This window comes from Cyprinodon tularosa, unplaced genomic scaffold, assembly GCF_016077235.1.
Source record: "Cyprinodon tularosa strain WSP-4 unplaced genomic scaffold, ASM1607723v1 ctg154, whole genome shotgun sequence".
Classification (NCBI taxonomy): domain Eukaryota; kingdom Metazoa; phylum Chordata; class Actinopteri; order Cyprinodontiformes; family Cyprinodontidae; genus Cyprinodon; species Cyprinodon tularosa.
In genome coordinates this window covers 206,776-231,581 of record NW_024038375.1, presented here as the reverse complement: position 1 = coordinate 231,581, position 24,806 = coordinate 206,776, and the positions used below count along the sequence as shown (strand labels likewise).

General features: G+C 38.8%; 1 protein-coding gene across 1 annotated transcript; it reads left to right on the top strand.

The window, feature by feature from the left end:
* The first annotated feature begins 1,084 nt into the window (after positions 1-1,084).
* On the top strand, positions 1,085-22,164 carry rad54l2 (RAD54 like 2). The gene is made up of 22 exons (XM_038279853.1): positions 1,085-1,241; positions 2,988-3,184; positions 4,926-5,184; positions 5,274-5,410; positions 5,499-5,639; positions 5,733-5,965; positions 6,073-6,255; positions 6,384-6,517; positions 6,604-6,800; positions 8,168-8,510; positions 8,604-8,781; positions 8,870-9,100; positions 9,205-9,323; positions 9,850-9,968; positions 10,247-10,346; positions 10,413-10,618; positions 10,725-10,900; positions 13,291-13,487; positions 14,272-14,456; positions 14,540-14,629; positions 14,709-14,801; positions 17,625-22,164. Exons 2-22 carry the CDS (start codon positions 3,037-3,039, stop codon positions 18,587-18,589), a joined length of 4,434 nt encoding a protein of 1,477 aa, XP_038135781.1. The 5' UTR covers positions 1,085-1,241; positions 2,988-3,036; the 3' UTR covers positions 18,590-22,164.
* Positions 22,165-24,806: the final 2,642 nt, after the last annotated feature.

The window sequence follows — 24,806 nt, the reverse complement described above, 5'->3', positions numbered from 1 at the left end:
TAAAGCTGGACTGAGTGCTCCTGCCTTATTTATCCTCATTCATGTCACTTGGAATATCAAGTCACATGCTTTGCTCTTAGGACTTTTATCTCCTCCAGTACTGTTGATGCAATCAGAAGATGGAAAGAAGCATGTTCTTAATATGCCCTGTCAGCTTGCAAAACTCTGCCACAGAATCTTGATTCCTTTGGGACAACTTAGATTTATTTGACAAAAATTTTTTAAATCAAACTTGCTTGTTAGCTAATATTTTATAACTTTCTCTTATTTAAATCAAGTATTTAATTTTCTTGTTTTTGAATTGTTACTTTTTTGTTACTAGCTTTGTTTTTTTCAAACATGTTTGCCTATTGGTGTCAATAAGACAAGGTGCATAAATAAAGGTTAAAGAAGAAATTAATTTTACACACTAATCAATATTTTTTCGTAAATTACATGTACCTGCATAGAATTACACATACCTTAATAAAACTGGACTCAAAATCTATTTTTCATATAATTTGTTGTAGAACTGAGTCTCTGCTGAGAATGTGAAGAACTAAAATAATATAAGAACTCTAAATAATCCAAAAGAACAGCAATTTATACAACTGTGAAAAACATGAAATACAGAAAAACTGTCTTGTTAATAGTTTAACATAAATATATGAAATTGTATTTTGTAGCATTGTGTATTTAATGTAAGTGTGAAATATCCATACATGTGTTAGATCTTGAACTGAGCCAAAAGATTCTTTAGAATATTGGGGTCAGAGTGGGATTTTTTTCTCTCAAAGAGTTGGAGCTCATCACAAAGATTAAATCATCATTGTATCAGTGGAAACCAGCAAAAAACCAGTCTGCAATTATAAGAAGGTTGAATGTAATGCCAAAAACTACTTTTTCATTGATTATTAAGAGCCTTTTAAAAATAAAATAAAAATATCTAATTTTATATAAAGCCAGGAAAAACATGAGGTGTATGTTTATCAATAATAGATGAAGAATAATTTATGACAGAATAATAATAATAAAACATTTAAAAATCCACCCCGTGTCAGTTCTGATTGTGCCTGACTGAGAGCAGGATCCCGGAACCATTGTTACAGTTCATCTTTCGGGGGCAGTATTTATGGTCACACTAAAATAAATGAAAATTAGCAACGTTTATCGTTTCATGTACACACTCACTGCATCTTTCGGCTGAATATCTGCTGTATATAATATCAGAGCGACTTACTGAATGACAGAACACACAGAAGGTGAGCCCTAACTACACCTGGATGTTTGAGCGCAGCTGACGCGCATCTAATAGCCGAGCGTGTTAGCCTCGCTCTAATTTAGCTTAGCGATAGCTACGTTACACCCACACATAGATAATCTATTAGCCATATCCAACTGAGCTGTACATGTGTAATAATAAGTATTTAGCTCTTCTTCCAGTTCAGTGTGCAGTCGGACTTTGCTCCCCAATTATACGTTGTGCTTCGCTGCTTTTCAGCGTTTGGAGATGTCTTTGTTGTTGTGTAATTAGCTAACCGAGGGTCGTCCTGCTTGAAAAACATCCTCATGTCTCTGCAGGCAGCGGTGTTCCGTGTTAATTAACGAACAAACCAACTACAGCTTGTTTTTTGTGCATTAATAACAACAACCGTATCTCTAAAGACAGTAGCTGATTGTTAATGCTAACTGTTAGCTTTCCATTTTAGTTATCGAGCTAATGTTACAAGTTCTTGTCTCGACTCCAGTGTGAAAAAGGTCTAAAGTTGGGTCTTGGTTGTGTACGCATTGTTTGCTTTTTATTCTTTAAGCGCTTGTTTGGATTGCAATTAAAATGTTTAAAACTATGCCAAAATTAGGCTGTAAGTTGGACATTATAATAGTTAAAGCTTTTTTACACCTCAAATTTTATGTTTTTATACGTTCTTTGGATTGCAAAAGCAAACAAAATGTGACCATAGAAATCCTTTAAATTATACTCAGCATATAGAGTAGGGTAAATATCTGACAGTTATATTTGAACAATCAAATCAGTGTCAAAGAGCTTGTAAAAGCATAAAATGTTTTTACATATGATTGCAGGATCATGTGTGTGGGGAAAAAATTGACATGTTAACAGTATGAGTTCAAAGTTAATGTGACACCTGACATTGAAACCTGTAAAAAGTTTGAACATTCAACTACGAAAACAACTATTTAAAGTAGTTCAGTCATTGATATGAAACTTTCAGCAGACTTTAATGTACAATATTTCTTTGTAGTGATAAATTTACCTGTACTCCTTCATCTAACCAAAAGATCATACTTATTTATGGCATCAGAGATTATGTAAGGCGCCCAAATGAGCCTTTATAGACAGATTCGAGAAGTGGGCTGTGGATTAATTAAAACAAGGGACCGTATCGGGATCTTGTACTCACTTGAGCATGTATTCATCTGAAATTACTAATTATTGATCAACAAGTAGGGATTTTATTTATTATCTAAAAACAAAGCTACTATTTTTTGGAGGGGTGGGTCTGATTGAACGTTTCTGAAAATGCTCCTCAATGTCAGTCTGCAGTGCTCTTTAGCGAATGGCTGTTTTTGAATAGACTAAGTTAATATTAAATGGCAGCCACAGACTTGCTGATAGAGATGCTTCTAGTGTGATTTAAAGATGTGCACCAAAGCTTTGAACTACCGTATTACAATTTAAAACATAGAATAGAGCTGCACATCTTCTACTAACCACCCCACAAACCTTTGTGTTGCTGCTCTCTCACACATTTCCCTCATAGAGACAGAGAAATGTATCTCTCTGGAAATAATTCCAAACATAGCAGTTGTTTTATTAGAATATTTTCCATTATAACCCTACCTATAATGGTCTAGATAAGCATATATTAAACTCAGCTAAAACTCAAGAAGGATAGAATAATAAAAAAAGACCAGTTGATGAATGGATTTGTTTTTTATGCATAGAACTGTGGCAGAAGGGTAACATGGTTTTCTGTTTCTCTGGAAAGTTCCTGATGAAGGTGTGTAGGTAATATTTTGACAGCCCTGGAAGACAACATGTCTGAAGAGGCACTTTCAGAAAGCGACCTGGAGGCCAGCATTGACAGTGAAGAGGAGTGCATGGAGAATGAGGAAGAGGAGGATGATGAGGACATGGAGGAAGATGAGGAGGAAAATGACGGTGACGACGAAGATGACGGACTTGGTGAGTGAAGCTTTTGTTCGTAGCAATAACTAGTTACAATTACTAGCCACTATTAGCTTGTTAGCTCAATACTCCGTAAGTGTACAGGCTCAATGCTGCAATAATAAAATAAGCCCCTTTGTTTATTTACACACCATGTTGAAGATGGTAGATTCCTCCATGGTTTTCTGACAATATGGCACAGGTTATCCTTCCATTAAAAAGTCTTTAGTAAAACAAGTCATAGATATTTCTTTTTTATTATTTGTGCTTTTCAGCCAACTAACATGTTTGTTTCAAAAACAAATAAGAGGAAAATGTAAAATTTGTATCATTACAAAAAAAAAAACAACACAACTCTCTTTTGTATAAGGTAAAAACATACTAGCAGTTACTAGCGGGATAAAAGACAGCTAGGGTTGTGACCGTATATATTTATGTCAGACAAGAGTAAATTGAAAATATTTCTTTAAACAGGAAATTGTCAGAATTGGTGAACTCAAATTCAACAGATAGGTCCTAGATATGGTCTGATACCGCCTCTTTCATAGAAACGGATCATTTTCATGTCTTTATAACTGATCCCCAATATGTGCTACTGATGTGTTATGAGACAATATTGATTTCTCTTCTTCCATTTGCATGATAATACACCAAAATGATAAAATGATTTAAAAAGTCTCAATTTAAGGAAAAAAAAGTAAAAAAAAGAAAAGAAAAGAAAAAAAATATGTATATATATATATATATGGGGTGTAAATCATCATGGCGATTCGATTCAGTATCGATTTCCTGACCCAACGATTCGATACTCAAGAATACATCACGATACGATTCGATTGTTTTTTTGTTTTGTTTTGTTTTTTGTTCTTTTTCTTCCCTTTTTCCACCTGGATCTCCGCTCTTCTTGGCCCTCCTTTCCCTTCGTCGTCGGACTAAACTCGCCCCCACTTCCTCACTGCCTCGGCCGTGTCTAGACCCACAGTGTGTAAAAAAAAAAGTATCTATGTATCGAAACGTTGGCTGTTGGATCGATGCATCGATACAAAACGATTATTATTTACACCCCTAATATATATATATATATATATATATATATATATTTATTTATTTTTTTTTTTTTACATTTAGGGTAACAATCTTTTTCATCTGTCAATATGCTCTTTCCTGAACTCTTGAAGTAGAAATGTTTTAGTTTCATCTGGTTTAATTTCGCCAAAAGTCCTCTTTAACAAACCTTTTGCTATCAGATAATAAATTGATTTATCAAAAAAATTATCGTCAGTTTAGTCGATTTACAAAAAATTCGTTTGTTGCAGCCCTAATTTAGACGATGCATAACTCGGTCTGGTAAGGCTCAAAACTCTCTGCTCTAAAACAGACTGGACCAATCACAGCGGGGGAGGCAGGCCCATAATGCAACAGTGCTTTTCTGTGACCATTATAGTAAAGGTTATCAATGGACTAATGTTTTAATGACGGCATTTCTGATTGGTTTAAACTGTTTCACCCGACTCTTTTGAAACTGGGCTCTACTGTCAAGTACGATGGTGGACACATGATGACATTAAATCTGCTACTGGAATAGCAGTAGAATACCAGAGAACGGCTGAAAATGACACAATCACTAATTTACAATCATCCAACAAACTCCTTTAAATGCAAAATCTTTTTTTTTTAGTTGTGTAGTTTCTGTTATCATTCAGAAAGAGTCGGTTTTGTTTTCGTGCTTAAACTGTAATACAATCTTTTCTCATTAAAGAGCGACCTGCAAGTGCCCAGAGTAGGACTGGGGATGGCATGGACTCTGATTCATCTTCCTCTGGAGAGCCCTCCTCATCTTGCCCATCGTCCCGTCCGTCCTCCAGACCAGCTTCTCGTTCTGGGAACTCGAGTCAGAGCAAACCGTCTAAAAAATCAAAGAAGGACAAAGCTTCTAAATTAACCAAACCACCCAAGTCTTCTAAATGTCCTAAACCCTCCAAACCAGCAAAGCCAGCTCACATGAGGAAGAACATTAGGTAGGTTTATGTCTGTTATGTTCAGGTGAATTGTTTGTTGTTGTTTTTCTGTATTGCTTGAACAAATTCCTTCTTTCTTCATTTCACAGAAAGCTGCTGCAGGAGGACCAGCTGGAGGCCGGGACCAAGGCAGCTCAGCAGGAGGAGATGGAGAGGCGGAAACGGCTGGAGCAGCAGAGGAAAGACTTTCCTACACCAGCACCAGCTCTTGCAGACCCTCAACTAGGTGACTGTATTGGAATCAAGAAATAGTCAACAATGAATGTGCAACACTTCAATCCTAAATGTTCAGTTTCCTTCTTATTTTGCAACAGTGGAAACAGCAGCTTTATTAGCAGAAGTGTCTCAGTTGGTCCCTGCTCTTCAAGGCAAGCAAGATGTGATCTGTCTGGATAGTAGTGGTGAGGAAGATGAAAAAACAGAGATAAATTTGCCCGCCCTGGCCATTGGAGATGGTAAGTTCATAGTTCTGACCACTTCATTTTATTTCAAGTAGTGTGGTTTTTGATTATACACTAACAGTGTTTACTTCCCTAATGATGTTGCAGATATAATTGAGCTCAGTTCAGGGGAAGAAGACACCATGCACATTAGCAGTGAGTCGGCTGATGAGGACGGTGAAGCTGCCCGCGGCTCAGAGGAGAGCAGCGGTGCACATATAAATGATGCGCTGAACTTACCTGATGCCCAGGGTCGGGTGCTGGTTAATATCAACCATCCCCCAGAGGAGAAAGACATTTATCTGGCCCCACAGCTGGCTCGAGCTGTTAAACCTCACCAAGTATGGCTCCATCCTCCTTCAGCTCCTCTATCTGTAAAACTTTATGGCTAACGTAAAGAGAGTGACAGTTGTCTGGGGTGAAACTTTATTTTCTCCTTATTTCAAAGGTTGGAGGGATCCGGTTTCTCTATGATAACCTCATTGAATCTTTGGATCGGTACAAGACCAGCAGTGGCTTTGGCTGCATCCTGGCTCACAGCATGGGCTTGGGCAAGACTCTGCAGGTCATTTCGTTCATCGACATCCTTCTGAGGAACACTGAGGCCCACACTGTTTTGGCCATCGTACCTGTAAGAAATCAACATGAATTTGATTCTTTTTTTTTTCTTTAAGGTTTACAGAATGTTCTCTGTTTTTATTTTTTTGTTTCTTTATTTATGAGTCTGACCCCTGACCTGTTTCATTTCTGTTACACAAGGTCAACACACTTCAGAACTGGCTGACAGAGTTTAACCTGTGGCTCCCACCCCAGGAGGCCCTTCCTCCTGACACAGACCCAACTTTTGTCACTGGACGCATGTTCAAAGTTCACATTCTCAACGATGAGCACAAGTATGTTACATTTAGGCTGACCTACATGTGTAAGCACTCACGGTCAGTCATTTGAGACGTTAATCATGTTAACTTTTAACCCCCAGAACGACTGTGGCCAGGGCCAAGGTAGTGGAAGAGTGGTCCAGAGATGGAGGTGTGTTGTTGATGGGATACGAGATGTACCGCCTGCTGACCATGAAGAAGAGCTTTGTGATGGGGAAGAAGAGGAAAACAAAGAAGCCCACTGGGCCGGTCATTATTGACCTGGATGAGGAGGACAGACAACAAGAACTCATGAAAGGTACCTAAATTAGAAGTAACATCTGTAGATGTTAAGAACCTCATAAAAGTAGTAGTCTCTTGAACAACACCTGGATGGATTCCTTAAACTTTTGTAAATTTGAAGACCCATTTCAGTTTCTGTCTGATTAACTAATAGAGTCAATCATGTCTACCTTTTCAAAAGGCTCCAACAGATTGGTTCGAGTGGCTTGGAAATTAGATTTTCAAATTATGGCACAAATTCTCATATCAATTTTTAGTTTACGAATTTAAAAAGACTACGCCATTTTTCCTAAACTATGTTTAAAGGAATAGTACACCCAAAACATGATTAGCCTTCATTTTCTACTCACCCCCATGCTGAACAACACTCTAGAGTACTTTTTTGATATCTCCAATGCATCTGGAGATCTGGGAGGCTTCTTGCTGTCTGCTGACATTCAAATAATGGAGGTCTATGGTGACCGAGGCAGAAAGGTCCATAAAAGTCCACAAAAAACGTGTCAATATTCCTCCATACTGCTCGTCCAATGTATTCCAAGTGTCCTGAGTGGGTAGCATCCAGAATTTACCCGAAATGAAGTCATTTAGAATGTTTTTAGAGCATAAACAGTAGTGTATAGGATTTCCTTAAAGCGCGCACATGCGCGATCACGAGGCTACGGAAGCCGGCAGACCAAACCAGATGAAAGTGCGCATTCAGCGTCTGCTCTTCCAATAATGCAAGCGTAGAAGAAGAAATGTGCTGTTTACCTGTGCAAAGAAAGAAACAACGAAAGAAAAATGTCTGAGGACTTCAGTGTTGAGGAAGAGCATGAGTTCTTTGCCGAGCTGAATGCGCTGGTTTGGTCTGCCGGCTTCCGTAGCGTCGTGATCGCGCATGTGCGCGCTTTCAGGAAATCCTATACACTACTGTTTATGCTCTAAAAACATTCTAAATGACTTCATTTCGAGTAAATTCTGGATGCTACCCACTCAGGACACTTGGAATACATTGGACGAGCAGTATGGAGGAATATTGACACGTTTTTGTGGACTTTTATGGACCTTTCTGCCTCGGGCGCTGGGCACCTCCATTATTTGAATGTCAGCAGACAGCAAGAAGCCTCCCAGATCTCCAGATGCATTTGAGATATCAAAAAAGTACTCCAGAGTGTTGTTCAGCATGGGGGTGAGTAGAAAATGAAGGCTAATCATGTTTTGGGTGTACTATTCCTTTAAGAGCTCCTTTATTTTCGTTTATCACGCAGAGTTTAGAAAAAAAAAAAAAAGTTAAAATTTGTGGTTTCCAAATACAAATATAAAAGGGTATAAACAGTAATGTAGTTTATCTCAATAATTACACCGTTTTAAACAATCTATTTTTTTTGGGTTTTCCTCCCCCAGGTATTGAAAAGGCAATCGCTCGGCCCGGCCCTGACGTTGTGATCTGCGATGAAGGCCACCGCATTAAAAACTATCACGCCAGCACGTCTCAGGCCCTGAAGAATATCCGCTCGAGGCGCAGGGTGGTCTTGACCGGTTACCCACTGCAGAACAACCTCATTGAGTACTGGTGCATGGTGGACTTTGTCAGGCCTGACTTTTTAGGCACCCGGCAGGAGTTCAGCAACATGTTTGAGCGTCCCATCTTGAACGGCCAGTGCGTGGACAGCACTCCTCAAGACGTTCGCTTGATGCGCTACCGCAGTCACGTGCTGCACAGCTTGTTGGAGGGCTTTGTTCAGAGGTGAATCTTTCTCACTCAGCCATTCACTCAGAAATGCTGCTTACATATAGCATACTTACATCAAGCTGTTTGTGTTGTTTTCATTCTTCTTAGACGAGGTCATGATGTGCTGAGACACCATCTCCCAATTAAGGAGGAGTTTGTGATCCTGGTGCGACTTTCTCCTGTTCAGAAGGCGCTGTACACAGAGTTCATGAAGCGGTTTAGAGAGGCAGGGAACAGCGGCTGGCTGGGTCTCAACCCACTTAAAGCTTTCTGCGTTTGCTGCAAGGTCAGATTGTTGGGTTTTTGTTTTTTTTAGCTACCTCCATTCTTATATTCACTGCCAGCTTTAACCTTTGTCCTCTCAACGTGTTCAGATCTGGAATCACCCCGACGTCCTCTATGAAGCCCTGCAGAAGGAGAACCAGGCTAATGAGCAGGACCTGGACCTGGATGACATCACCTCTGCCAGTAACCCTCGCTGCCCTGCACCTGGATCTGGTCTAAAGAGCAAAGCAGCAGACTCCAGCAATAGCAAAGTCAGCAACAGTCTGCCTCCGCTGAATCCATCTCAAGATAGAGCCAATCAAGTCATCACATACGAATGGGTGGGTTAGCGGCCCTTCACGCATTCAAATGATCCGTAGAGCTAAAAATATTTTAATTTCTAAAGTAGTGCAATTAACCCACTGTGCACATTTTTTTTTTCCAGGCCAAGGACATCATGTCAAACTACCAGCCAGGAGTTTTAGAGAACTCAGCTAAGATTGTTCTGCTTTTCCACTTGATTGAAGAAAGTGTAAGAAGAAGAGACAAGATTTTGGTCTTTAGGTAGGTATTCTGTCCTGCATAAATGACAGTGAAGTAGGGCTGGACAATAATTCAATATATCTTATATAACTGTATTTTATTCAATCATTGTGTTAAGACGTTAGAACCAATTTTCAGTATTTCGCTATGCACTGAGTTGGAGGTAACGGCATTTGTTACTGACTGAAATGAAAAGTTTATTGGGACTGAATGCTCTTGTAAGACAGATCTAAAAGATGTGAGTCCAGATCTTTTGGAAGAGGAAAGCAATACATTGTAATTAAATTTATTGTTCTGGAATCTAACTGAGGAATTTCTTTAGGTCCTGATTTGGGAACTGCGATTACAAACTTAAAAAATTTGAAAATAATCCGTTTTAACAGTTTAGTTTTTGGAAGATGCTAAAAGCCTACATCTCAAGCATGCACAGCAAATGTAGAACTTTAATGGAAATAATGAGGAATCCCCAAAGCTTGTATTTATGATGTGCCCATTTGAAGCCAGTAAATATTCTTATGGATTTCTTATGGATCTGTGTGTCCAACAGCCAAAGTCTGTCCACTCTGTCTGTCATTGAGGAATTCCTATCAAAGAGACCCATGCCCCAAGGCATCGTTCCCAGTGACAACCCAAACCAAAACTGGGTTCGCAACCTCAATTACTACAGTGAGTTTTCCAGCTTGTGCTTTTTTTTCTCAGACCTGTCACTCAGCCTGGAAGGAAGAGTTTATAACAAAACAATTTTTTTCTCTTATTTTCTGTACTTGCTTTACCAGATTTCTCTCAGCTCTGTGCCATGTTTTCTTTACGTGAAAAAATGAGTTGATATTAAAAACTTGATCAACATCTGCAGCTCTGTTCTTCTTACCTACATATTTTATCTTCAACAATGTTTTTTAAGTTTAAGTGTGTCTAGCTCTTTCTGAGATGGCGTTTTTCTGCAGGACTGGACGGCAGTACATCTGCGTCAGAGAGAGAACGGCTCATCAATCAGTTTAATGACCCAGACAACAAATCAGCATGGCTCTTTCTGCTCTCTACACGGTGGGTACCTTCCTCTTTTGATCACTCAAGGTTCTGTTTTGTACTGAGTGTTGTCGTCATCCACAGAGCGGGCTGTTTGGGGGTGAATTTGATCGGGGCCAGCCGTGTTGTTGTCTTTGATGCGTCTTGGAACCCCTGTCACGATGCTCAGGCAGTGTGTCGAGTGTACCGCTACGGTCAGAGGAAGCCTTGCTACATTTACCGTCTAGTCTGTGACTTCACCCTGGAGAAAAAGATTTATGACCGACAGGTCTCTAAACAGGGCATGTCTGGTAAGAGGCTCGCATTTTATTAGAAGAACTCTTTCTAAGCTTTCACCTTTTCAGGAAGTTGCAATTATTTTCGGATACAGAACTTATCTTTTCTTTCCACTTAAAGACCGGGTGGTTGATGACCTGAACCCAGTGCTGAACTTCACCCGAAAGGAAGTTGAGTCGCTGTTGCACTTTGTGGAAGAGGAGCCTCAGTCTGAAAAGATCTTACTGGAATCCCAGAGAGATTTGGAGTCGGTGATATATAGAGCTTGTGAGCTTTATCCAAATCTCATCACCAAGGTATAGTTCTTTAAAAACAAGATCTATTTTTTTGTAACAAATTCAGTAGCTGCATGCATTTATTTCAGATTTGTTGATCTTCCAACCTATTAGGAGGTTTGGATGTGTGGTTCTGGTCCTGTTTGGGAAAATATAGGGTTGGGTTAATGAAGAACTGGAAAAAATTATTATTAAAAATTATATCAGGACAAATTTTTGTTATGATATAATTCTGGTTTTGATTTAATACTATGAAATTCACAGAAATATTAAAGAGAACTCCTCCAAGGCCTTTGTAAACCTCTGAAAGAAAATTTTCCAGCTGCATCAAAAAAGCTCTAATTGTTTAAAGAAAATGCCCATTTATCTATGGGATTATCTCTCCCTCCTCATACTTCTCAATCCACAGGTTCTTCCCTCTTTTAGTTTTTCTCCTTTATTTTTCCATGATTGGCTTTCATATGTTTAAGAAGACAAACACACCCAAGCCTGAAAGAATATATTTAATAATCACTATGATAAATTAGCAAAACATCAGATTACTGAGTATGGATTTTGAAATGTATAACCTTTAATAGATCTTATTGAAACAGTAGGCAGCGCTTTAGAAGAACATCTTTTTTAAATCATCCTGTTCAGATTTCTCTCACTCATGCCACAGCTCCCCCCTTCTCTAGTCTTGATTTATGTTGTTCTGATTCTTAGTAAAAGCTTTGTTTATTTTGCACTCCTCATCTTTGGGAAAACAAGAGATCCCAGACCTATTTGACTGACTGAAGAGAGGATGCACCAGGTTTAACTAAGCCTGGTTGTAAACCTAGTCTGCAGGAGGCTAGCTACACAGAATAAATCACTAGGGGAACTTCCGTGTTGAATTATCTGGGTTGTCTGAAATAGGCCTTCAAGGTGCTTGATGGGATAAAAATATATTGTTGTGGTTTCATTGTGGAACACGAGAGTGATACTGATTGTGATTAGCCAATCCTATTTCTGACACTCGGGCATCAAACTCCAGCCCTAAAGGCAGCTGCCCTGCATTTTTTAGCTGTGTCTCTGCGTTAACACACCTGAATCAAAAATATTGTCATTAGTAGGACTTTTAAGAACTTGACTTCGTGTTTAAGAGCTAAAGCTCGGTTTATTCTGCGCGCCACAAATGGCATCTTTTTGGGCTTACACGCCTCTCAGTGCGGACAGAATTTCTGAATGGCAAACCTAGGAAAATTTGTAAATATGCGGCTCCTGCTGGCAAGGGTTCGCAAATATAGACCTCTAGAGATCCTGTGATTTAGCCCATAAACATCACCATAAAAGCAGCACAGAATATAAAAGCTGCCGACGGTATGACAGGCAGCTTGTTTTCCACATGGATTGTACGCGCTTCAAGCATAATAAGCCCTTAATTCAGCCAGTTAATTAAGGTGTGTTAGCTGTGTGGGACATTTCTAAAGTTACTGGATACTGGCGCTTGAGGACTGAGACCTGACTAATAGTGACAATATTGTCCTTCACTTTGAGAACATTAGCAGACATGCAAACTGAGGAAGTCAGCTGATGGGTCAGGGGGAAAGTATAGGGGCTTAAGGCTGATTTATACTCAGAAACCAGGTTGTCTGCCTGTGTGTCACAGTAAATGCAAATACGCCCCCGTTCCTGCCGCAGACACTCTGCTGCACCTCTCCCAAATTGTAGGTAAACGCAGATAGTGCTGCAGACAGGAGGCCTCTGATCGGTCATGCTTTTCTGCTACCTTCTAAAAGTCCATCAAATACCAAGTAAAATACCCCCAAAATAAAAGGACATTTTAAACCTTTTTTCGTCTCATTTTTTAAATTTCTTTTTCATTTTGATTGTTTTCTGCATACTTTTAGATTTTTTTCATTGTATTTTTTTATGCAAAGCTCCTTTTTAGTTGCAGTTTGAGAATTACTGGGGTTTATGAAAAGTACAAACAGTTTGTAAGAAAAAATGTGAACAATGCAAAAACAATCTAGAATAACTAAGAATTTCGTAAATTTACCCTTATCTACCCTTAATTTGAGTAGGTAAATAAGATGTTTTGCCAATGGAATGTGTATTTGTACTCTTAGAATAAGATAATGAGATAATATAAACTTTAAATAAGACAGTGGAATTGTTTTTTCACATTTTAAATGTATATTGTCTTGTTCCATTGGCAGAGTATCTCACTTGCCTACTCAATTCAAGAAAAAATTAACTTTCTATTTTTTGCAGTGAAAACATCTATTTCTCTAGGATACCCAGTAATTTTCAGCAAATAGTTGAGGTTTGGTGGTGAATAAGTAAATAAAGAAGAAGCAGAAGTCCCCAAACATCAGTAGCTTTAAATGCCAATCATGTTTCATTTCGTGTCTTAAGTTCAGCTGCTTCTTTTTTTTTTTTCCCTTTAGCCCCCTTTCCACCATGAGTCGCTGCTAATGGACCGCAAGGAGTCAAAATTGACCAAAGCAGAGAAGAGAGCCGCTAAGAAGAGCTATGAGGACGAGAAACGAGCCTCCGTACCGTACTCCCGCCCTTCTTACGCCCCATACTACCCAACCAGTGAACATTCACTAGCCAGTATCGCTGCATTTAACCAACGTGGATGGTGGGTTTCATCTCCGCTTTTTGCTTTAGATTTTTCAGTTGCTTTATTTTTCTTTTTCAGATATTATAGTCTGTAGGCCATTATTTCATAAACTTACAAAAATAAATATCTGATAAGCAGAGGTGTCAAGTAACAAAGCCTAATTCTTTGTTACTTAAGTAGACATTTTGGCTATCTATACTTTTCTGGAGTAATTATTTTTCAGACATTTTTTACTTCTACTTCCTACATTTTTTGGGGAATTACTACTCTTTACATTTTAGAAATAGACTCTTAAGTTTGTTTTGGTTAATTCAGTTTTCCTTAGGGGCTGTTGGTATTTAAAAAAGATTATTAGTTTCATAGTTATAAAAGTAAGAAAATTAAGTATAAGGAAAGTATCAGCCAGAATTGTAGGAACATGTTACTTTGATAGGGTAGTGCAATAACCAGTATAAGGTATAAAGCATCTCTCCCTAACATTTTTTAGAGTATTACTTTTATTTTTATACCCAAGTCATTTTAAAAATGGTACTTTTACACTTTTACTTGAGTAAAAAGCTTAAGTTGATACTCTAACTTCTACAAAAGGGTTTTTAAACAGTAGGATTTATACTTTTACTTGGATAATAAACATTAATACTTTTGACACCTCTGCTGATGAGTTAAAAGTTACAGAAAATAAATCAGGCATGGTCCCAGCTGTTTATTGAAAGTATAAAAACCTCTGCAACAAAGAGAACATTCTTCATTCTGTATTTTTGCAGCAGAATTTACCGTAGGATTTGTTTGTTTGGATTTCCAGGCGCCATCTGACCCGGCCAGACGATAAACCAGTTGCTAGTGTCAGACCCATACAGTCAACACCGATCCCAATGATGCCTCGGCAGGTCGGAATGGGAATGGCCGCCTCCAGCTCTGCCGGCAGCCTTCCTCTTAACTTTCTGCAGAAAGCCGGAGTTTATGTGCAAAGGATAGTCACCACCACAGGTATTTACAAACACCCAGGCACATCAATCACCAAAATATTGATTCAGTCACAGAGACAGTTTCTCTTTCACCTGGATCCACAGACATTGTGATCCCAGGAGCCAACAGCACAACAGATGTTCAAGCTCACATCAGTGCAGGAGAGAGCATCCATGTCATTAGAGGCTCCAAAGGTAGAATCAGCATCAGGAGATGTCTGCTAACAGAACATGTTGGTGAACCCTTCATTGTTTAACGTTCTCTTTAATACAGGTACATACATCAGGACGAACGACGGAAGGATATTTGCTGTTCGATCTGGAAAAATCAGCAGACAGTCAGCAGGAGTGTCTGCTTCATCTAGAGGTGAGCAACTTTCCTTCTCATGTCATCATCTGCATCCACACCAGTGCAATTCAAATGTCTTAAAATAAGTGTATCAAATTTGTACCACTTTGGTTATTAATTTTGTGGCAATGCATGTCATATGTTATCTCAAGGCACAGCTGGTGAATGAGCTAATGAATTGCCAAACACATGCATTTATCACCCATGCTCATACAAAAAAAAACAACTGCTAATATCATTCATTAAATAATTGGTTTACCTCTACTGTAGCTGTATTTGCTGTCCACAAGCAGAATATGAATCGGAACTCCAGAGGAAAAAAAAAATGAAATTAGTGTCTCATTTAATGAAATTCTGATAACTTGACCCCGTTTGAACAGCTAATTATTCTGATTGGTCAGCTGCTCTATTGGAGTCAGCAGAGATTGAAGTGTATAGATCTGTATTCATCTAGAACAGCGGTGGGCAATTCCAGTTCCTGAGGGCCGCTGTCCTGCAACTTTTAGATGTTTCTTTGGTTCAGCACACCTGAATCAAATAATTAGATGATTGAGAGGACTCTGGAGGAAGTGACTGCATACTAAGGAGGTAACCAAGCCATTTAATTCAGGTGTGTTGGAGCAAGGATGGATCTAAAAGTTGCAGGATACCGGCCCCCAGGAACTGGAATTGCCCACCCCTGCTCTAGAATGTGACCATTCACTTGAAGCTTGGTGAGAGGGTGGAACTCTTCAGGGATCCTACACAGTCTGAAAAAGTCAGGATTGTTTTGTTACATTTTTTCTAGGTGCTGAATATGTATGAAAGAATTAAAATGTGTATAAATATATAGTTAACAATAAACATAGATGCTTCACCTTTTATTTGCCACATCACTTGCTGATCATCAGTAAATTGCTTTGGGGCTTTTTTTCTTTGTTTTTTTCCCCCCATCAATTGCACATTTAAGAGAGGTAATTTTTCAAACTGTTTGGTGTCTGAGCTGCTTTGAATTCAGTTTGAAGTTGGGCAAACTAACCTAAATGTTATGTAGACTGGCAGAGTACTACAACTGCAGTTTTGGACGCTCTACTTCTCAATTGTCATGTCAAATTTACTGCTGTAACTTTCCTTCCTCACAAAAGTAATGACTCTCTTCAACACCCTTAAAGGGGAAATAAAACATTCAAACAAACTAACTCAATGCACGAGATTGTGTCTTACTATTATCAATAATTATATTACAATACAGTCAGACTGCAGTATTGAGTTGAGGTTTATTGGACTAACAGAAAATATGCAGTACGCATTAAAAAAAAAATTGACAGGTGCAAAAATATGGGCACCTCAGCAAAAAAAGAGACATTAATATTTAGTAGATCCTCCTTTTGCATAAACAACAGCCTCTAGTCGCTTCCTGTAGCTTTTAATGAGTTCCTGGATATTGGATGAAGGGATTTTTTGACCATTCTTCTTTGCAAAACAATTCCAGTTCAGCTAAGTTTGATGGTTGCCGAGTTTGGACAGCCTGCTTCAGATCATCCCACAGATGTTCAATGATATTCAGGTCTGGGGATTGGGATGGCCATTCCAGAACATTGTAATTGTTTCTCTGCATGATTGCCTGAGTAGATTTGGAGCAGTGGTTTGGATCATTTTCTAAAATATCCATCCCCAGCTTAATTTCAAATTTGTACCTGATTCTTGAACATTATTCTCAAGAATCTCCTGATATTGAGTGGAATCCATGTGACCCTCAACTTTACCAGGATTCCAACGCAGCCCCAAAGCATGATGGAACCTCCACCAAATTTTACAGTGGATAGCAAGTGTTTTTCTTGGAACACTGTGTTTTTTGCCACCATGCATAGCGCCTTTTTTTATGATCAAACTTTGTTTCATCAGTCCACAGGACCTTATTCCAAACTGAAGCTGGCTTTTCCAAATGTGCTTTTGCATACCTCAAGCAATTCTGTGTGTGGCGTGCTTGCAGAAAACTCTTCTGTCTCATCACTCTCCCATGCAGCTTCTCATGGTGCAAAATGTGCTGAATTGTTAAACGATGCACAGTGACACCATCTGCAGCAAGATGATGCTGCAGGTCTTTGAAGGTGGTCATTCTCACCATTCTTCTTCTCTGCCTAGCTGATATTTTTTTTGGCCTGCCACCTCTGGGCTTAACAAGAACTGTCCCTGTGGTCTTCCATTTCTTTACTATGTTCCTCACAGTGTAAACAGAAAGTTTAAATCGCTGAGACAACTTTTTGTATCCTTCCTCTGAACGACTATGTTTAACAATCTTTGTTTTTAGATTGTTTGAGAGTTGTTCTGAGGTGCCCATGATGAATCTTCAGAGGAGATTCAAACACGAAAACAACTTGCAACTGGCCACCTTAAATACATTTTCTCATGATTGGATGCATCTGGCTATGAAGTTAAAATCTTAATTAAGTTACCAAACCAATTTTGTGTTTCAGTAAGTCAGTCAAAAGTAGTTAAGGGTATTCAAATCAATAAATTGATTAGGGAACCCACATTTTTGCACAAAATAATTCCGATTAATAGGGGTGCCAAAACTTTTTCATATGACTGTACCGAGTGACGGTGAGACCAGAACACTACCGGCATGAATCTAAATTTGGCAGCCTTCTGCTATAGATGCTACTGTAAACCTTCAAATACATTGTTAAGACCATGTCTGTTTTTTCTGGGTTTTTTTTTATATTGGCATATTTCCATTCAATAAACCTTAATCCGTAATTTCTTGTAGTTATTGGACATTTTTTTTTCAAGGTAAGCCGGGTTACTACCGCAGCCTCTGCAGTATAATCTAATGAGATTCTTTTTTTTTTTCTTTAACAGACACCCAAGGCTCTCTGATGCACCCAGTGAGTAACGGCTGCTCATCTCCTGTCGATCACCAGCGACGTCCCATCGATCAGAACCCTCCTTCCCCTTTAAGCTCCGATTTTCTCAGAGAGCTCAGCCGCTACACGTCCACAGGTGAGCCTGCTGCTAGCAGGGGGGATGAGTCTTCATCGCTTTTGGACATGTCGTCTATGGGGGACGGAGGCAGCTCTCAGACCGATGACCAGAGCCGGCAACTTGGCAACGACCTGCTGGGTTCGACCCCAGAGATACAGCGAGGCAGCAAACGTAAGCATGGTGAAGGTCAGGAAAAAACACAGACGGGAGGAAAACACACTTCGGTCACATCTCGTTTCCCTGGATTAAGCATGGGTTCTGGTGGGCTCAGTTTTCCTCAAATGGGTCTGAACCTGGGGAATCTTGGTCACATGAGTCAGCAGCTTCTAATGCCTGGAGGAGGATCCTCGTACCTCCAAACACCGGGACAAACGCTGGCCGACATGCAGCCCATGTTCCCCTCTGTGGGCACAGACCTCATGAGACAGTCTGCAGCAGGGAATGGCCACCTTCCTCCCCCCTCCTCATCCTCTGCCTTCTCTTCCTGCTCTTCCACCATTCCCATGTCGTCAACAGTGACCTCTTCCTCCCTCCCATCTGGTCCTTTGCCCTCATACTTGATGAACCCCAACATGGCAGGCCTGCTTTCTTCAAGTTTTCCCCTCAGCTACAGTCAGCCACTGCTTTCTGCACCAAGAATGTTCCCCAATCCATTGCTGGCTGGGTCAGGGGGCTTTTCCATGCCAAACTCCAACTCTGCTACATCTGGCTTCCTCTCTCATTTCAACAACCCCACCTCTAGCCTGCTAGGGGCCGCTCTGACACAACCAGACAGACACTCGAGCACCGTGAATGGAGGGGAGAGCTCTGACGATGATGTTATAGAGGTCACTGGTCAATAATAATTTTTAAGTTTCCCAATGGTGGTATTTCATACAGTTTTACAGGAAAAAAAGGTCATTTGAAATGGGAAAAATGTAAGAATAACTACAAATCAGGAGCAAAAGGACTAAAATCAATCATTGATGACTACATCTATCATTGAAAGTGCTGTCAGAAACCTGACAGCAAGTGATCAAGAGCAGAAAATGTGAAACTCCTCCTTGCAGTGTTCACATCAATAATCAATTCAGTGTGAATGAATTATTCCCAGGTATAAAGTGAGCTAACTTAAAAGGTGTTTATTTTCAATAAACAGGTTACACAGCTTCTGTTTTAGATGCTGCGATGCAGAAGTATTCATACCCCTTGAACTCTTTAACATTTTGTCAGTTAGTGTCAGACTTCATTGTATTTCATTGGAATCTGAACCGATAGACCAATAATAAAGTTTTGCATAGTTGTTTAGTTAAAGGGAAGTTGATATTTGTTTTTTGTTTTGTTTTTTATCCCTGGTCTGGTTTCTGCTCAGCCCTGAAGAGTTCATACTTTGCAGCTCCACTTTTGTACACAATTACAGCTGCAGGTATTGTTGGACTTTCCTCTACCATCTTTACTTATCTTTGATTTAGGTTTTTACCCTTTTTATTTTTACAAAATACCTTAAGCTCATTCAGAATGGATAGTCGACACCAGCGTTAAAGATTCATAATTAGTTTTTTTCTGGACTTTACCTAGGCTATTCTGACACATGGGTGGTTTGTTTTAAACCATTCTATTGCAGCAGTCTGACTTTATCTAATTACTTACTCTTAGAATCCACTTTGATCAGCCTCCCGATCAACGTCCATGAGAAGTATTCCCAGAGCATGATGCCACCACCACCATTCCTAACACTGAGGACGGCCTGTTTAGGAGGATTTCTGCCATACCAGGGGTTTTGAATATGGGCCAAACGGTTATTGATGATTATTTTTCAATACAGACTCTTCTTTCCAGCCTTCCACGAAGGACTGTTAAAGTTAAAACAGGACAAAGTTAAAAAGGGTGTATAATTTCCATTCCAACCAATATTTAAGCCTTTCTGTTGAGCTATGACAAAAGCTCAACAGACTGCATTTTAGTGTGAGGTCATAAATGTGACAAAATGTGAAGAGCTTTGAAGGGTATGAGTAATTCCCATTCCTAATGCTCCTCTTCAGTCACAAACACACACCGATTATCCAGCTAAAAAAACAGAATCAGACCTTAATTGCTGCAAAGAGCAACACAAACCTTCTGCTGAATGTGTCTGTGTTCATCTGGAGCTTCAGGGGAGGGGGAACAGATCTGTCAAAACAACAACAAGGTTTGGTTTGGACACGTTCAACATTTAGAGTTTCTTCTCTGTAGATAAAGGGGTTATAGCGTTTGTCAAAAAGTAAACAATATATAAAGAGAGTCCTTCAATGCGTACCTCAAAAAGCAGAAATTTTAGGCTTATTTTAGTCTTTAGCAGATTGATAGAAATAGTAGCAGCCCCTTGTTGAAAAGAGACGTGTGGCGCTAAAATTGGAAATGTTAAAACTTGTAAATAACAGTCTTTATCATTGTTTATATTGCAAGTCGATACTGTGCAGTGTGTAGATTTCAGTGGTAGAGCGATTGTTTATTACAATAGTGGACATGATAAACACCCCAGCTTTGGTAAGTATTAATTTCATTTTAAGGGTTTTCTTTATTTACCTCCAAACTGAAACGAATGTACTTTCATGCTGTAAACGCAGGGACTGGGACATGGATTTGTTCTGTGGATTCTTTAGTTTATTTTGTATACTTTTCATCTACACTAAAGGGTCTTGATTTTTGAAATTCCCAAATAGTAGATCATTCATATGTATCAGACAGCTGGCGTTGTGAATATAAGCAGCAAATTACAAAACCAAATGAAGCTCAAACCAAGGATCTCCGTTCCAAACTGATTAACTTTCATCTAGTTGTGGATCTTAGACAACCATTTGTTTACAGCACTGGTCAGAAGTTTTCATGCACTCATCATCAGCAGATATGTTCTCTTTTTTTCAATGAGGGTTAATATCACAACATGCACAAGCTTGGTTTTATCTTTCGTTTTCCAACGCAGATCATTTAAATATTTGCTTATACTGCTGCTAACATTTGGAAAATATCGTCTGTGTGCTTTTTCAGGCCATCTACAATCTTCTGGCATAATTGCTTCGATATTTGACCACTCTTCTCATCGGATGTTTTAATTCAAGTTGCTAATTTAATTTGTTGGTTGAGAATACATCTAACAATCATTTTAGGTGACGTTTAAAGAAAAAATATGGTCATAAAAATACTTGGGAAAACCAGTCCCTGACTTCCTGTTTATGATGAGACTGGCCTAAGGTTTGGCGGCTCCTGTGTTGTCGTCGACCATCCTCAGCAATTTTATTTAACCTGAGGAAGACTGTTTTGGTGAGATGGTTAAAACTTGGGTTCATCTAAAAAGAAGCACACTAACATTAACCGTCTATGCTTTTTTTTTTTTTTTATCCATCAGAGCTTTTTTTCAGCTGTTATAAATCTGACCTCTAAAACAAGCAGTTCACATGCATCATTAAAAGCCAAATTCTACCTGGTGTATGAATACTTCTGACCTGTCCTGTGTAGAATTATTTAACCTAAACCTTACTAAAGAAAATCCTTTATATAAGGTCTCTAAGAACCAACGGTCCCTAATCTTGAATAAAACCACTGAATCTGCCCTTCAGTCAAACAGGCCACCCTCATTTTGTCCTGATGACTTTTATCAGTAAAACTGCCCATGATAGTGGCTGAGCCAGATGAGTCCATGCGGTGGCCTTACAAAACTGACAGTGCCGTTATGTGATGATAGCCGTTTAGCTGCAGTGTGCGTTGCTTCTGTCAGGAGTGTCACTAAGTGTGGTTTGCTTTACAGCAGTTTAGCTCCCGTTTTCTTTGTCTGTTTCTCTGTCACCTGTTTAGACGTAGGACAAGTCCTTTTCCTCTGCTGGTAAACTAGGCTAGACCGTTAATATTAGCCTTTAAGAAACACTGGATACACTTAGACAACAGATCATTCCCTTTAGGATTTATCTTTTTTGGTTAGAGGTACTGTTTGCTTTTGCCTGTTTCCAGCTCGGTCGCCTCCTGGATTCTTCATTTTAGTTCTTTCAAAGAATTATGAGTTTTTTTTGTCCTATTTGTCACTAAACATGTGGTTTATGATTCAAACGTGGAGCTAGCACTTTGTAAAAGGAACATTTCTGGATTTGAGCTGTGTGAGGTACATTATATTGACCCCACTGTCTTTTCTTTCTTTAGTCTCTACTATATTTTATTATAAAAATAGTTTTTTCATGATGTCCAATTCTAGTTAATCCACTTGACATTTGAGTCCCTCATTTTTGTGTCTAAAATGTACTTATTTATAATGTAAAATATGGTTTTGTAACTGTATTTTTTTGTTACTTTTTGTTCATTTGGACCCATTAATGGCTGATTCAGTAAAGATTTCATACATGCAGCCTAAATCAAATGAAAAAACTATGTGATATCAATGTTATTTCAAAAATAAAATAATCTTCTAATACAGACGGAATTATTTCAAAACATTTTTGCCTTAGGTCATAAATCTTAAGCAAGACTGTGATTAAAATAATACAGAAATATGTAAATATATAATAAAGATGAGAATCAACTACATAAGAAGTTGATGGATCATACTGAGAAGCAGGGGTTCGTTACAGGGAAGCTTTTTGTATTTATTATTCTATCATAATATTCTATTGTACATAAATATATTTTATTCATATATATAATAATATACAGTGAGACAAAAAGGAGGGGGGTCCACCAAACAAAACAAAGAGCATCAAAAGTGTGTCCACAAATGTACATGAGAGCATTTTTTTTTTCTTTGTCTATATATTTAGATCAAGTAATTTATATAGTTTAACAGAGGAGATACAGGGTTTGGGTTGGGTTATAAGGGTTGGGGGGAAGAGTGTGCAAAGTGCAACAAAAGTAGTGATATTATGGGAGGAAAACAGAATATATGAGCATTGATAACAGTAGCGTCACTTTGTGTTCTAATGGAAACGAGGAACCAAACCTGCTGAAACTTTCCTGAAAGTTAAGGTTTTCTTAAGACTTTTTTAGGCTGATACATTTTGGATAGAAAATCCAGGTTTCTTGGACTTGTTGGCCAATTAAACATTTTCATGCTTGATAATTTTTTTCTGTGTGAGTGTTAAAGATAACAATCCCCATATATATAAGTTCAGAGATATTTTTTTTTCATTTTAGACCTAATTCAAAATATTAACTGAACTCATGGGTGGTTAAAAAAGTACTATATTGTCCAGGCAAAATGAATTACAAAGCAGGTGGGTGTGTACGTGTGGATTAGAGGAAAGTTTGTGCTCCAGCTTTGAATAACAGGAACTCACCAAATCCTGAGTTGATCTGGGATTGATCTGTTTTGGATGGGAAAGTCAACCATAAGGAGTTGCAACACATCTAATGTTTTGGTTCTTTAAATACTATCTTGTTCTGCTTGTTTTTAATACCTCTTATATCTTAATTCTCTACAATTCTGTAGCTTTTTCAGTTTTTCTATATTGTTTTTCCATTTACAGAGCATTCTAATTAACATGTAAAAAATATGCATTTCAAAATCATTTCAATCTACAGGTGCTGGTCATAAAATTAGAATATCATGAAAAAGTAGATTGATTTCAGTAATTCCATTTAAAAAGTGAAACTTGTATATTATATTCATACATTACATACAAACTCATATATTTCAGATGTTTATTTTGTTTAATTTTGATGATTACAAATGACAACAAATGAAAATCTCAAATTCATCATATCAGAAAATTAGAATATTGTGAAAAGGTTCAAAATTGATGGCCCCTGGTGCCACACTCTAATCAGCTAATTAACTCAAACCACCTGCAAAAGCCTTTAAATGGTCTTTCAGTCTAGTTCTATAGGCTACACAATAATGGGGAAGACTGCTGACTTGACAGTTGTCCAAAAGACGACCATCGACACCTTGCACAAGGAGGGCAAGACACAAAAGGTCATCGCTAAAGAGGCTGGCTGTTCACAGAGCTCAGTGTCCAAGCACATTAATAGAGAGGCGAAGGGAAGGAAAAGATGTGGTCGAAAAAAGTGTACAAGCAAGAGAGATAACCGCACCCTGGAGAGGATTGTGAAACAAAACCCATTCAAAATTGTGGGGGAGATTCACAAAGAGTGGACTGCAGCTGGAGTGAGTGCTTCAAGAACCACCACACACAGACGTATGAAAGACATGGGTTTCTGCTGTCGCATTCCTTGTGTCAAGCCACTCTTGAACCACAGACAGCGTCAGAAGCGTCTTGCCTGGGCTAAAGAGAAACAGGACTGGTTAGTGGTCCAAAGTCATGTTCTCTGATGAAAGTAAATTTTGCATTTCCTTTGGAAATCAAGGTCCCAGAGTCTGGAGGAAAAGAAGAGAGGCACTTCATCCACGTTGCTTGAAGTCCAGTGTAAAGTTTCCACAGTCAGTGATGGTTTGGGGTGCCATGTCATCTGCTGGTGTTGGTCCATTGTGTTTTCTGAGGTCCAGGGTCAACGCAGCCACATACCAGGAAGTTTTAGAGCACTTCATGCTTCCTGCAGCTGACCAACTTTTTGGAGATGCAGATTTCATTTTCCAACAGGACTTGGCACCTGCACACAGTGCCAAAGCTACCAGTACCTGGTTGAAGGACCATGGTATCCCTGTTCTTAATTGGCCAGCAAACTCTCCTGACCTTAACCCCATAGAAAATCTATGGGGTATTGTGAAGAAGAAGATGCAATACACCAGACCCAACAATTCAGAAGAGCTAAAAGCCACTATTAGAGCAACCTGGGCTATCATAACACCTGAGCAGTGCCACAGACTGATCGACTCCATGCCACGCCGCATTGCTGCAGTAATACAGGCCAAAGGAGGCCCAACTAAATACTGAGTGCTGTACATGCTCATACTTTTCATGTTCATACTTTTCAGTTGGCCAACATTTCTATAAATCCTTTGTTTTTATTGGTCTTCAGTAATATTCTAATTTTCTGATATGATGAATTTGAGATTTTCATTTGTTGTCATTTGTAATCATCAAAATTAAACAAAATAAACATCTGAAATATATGAGTTTGTATGTAATGTATGAATATAATATACAAGTTTCACTTTTT

Excerpts from the sequence above, each read along its gene's own strand:
- rad54l2 (XM_038279853.1), top strand. The coding sequence starts at position 3,037 with ATGTCTGAAGAGGCACTTTCAGAAAGCGACCTGGAGGCCAGCATTGAC. Across the intron at positions 6,518-6,603 it reads ATTCTCAACGATGAGCACAA|AACGACTGTGGCCAGGGCCA; the intron begins GTATGTTACATT and ends TTTAACCCCCAG. Across the intron at positions 13,488-14,271 it reads GCATTTAACCAACGTGGATG|GCGCCATCTGACCCGGCCAG; the intron begins GTGGGTTTCATC and ends TTGGATTTCCAG.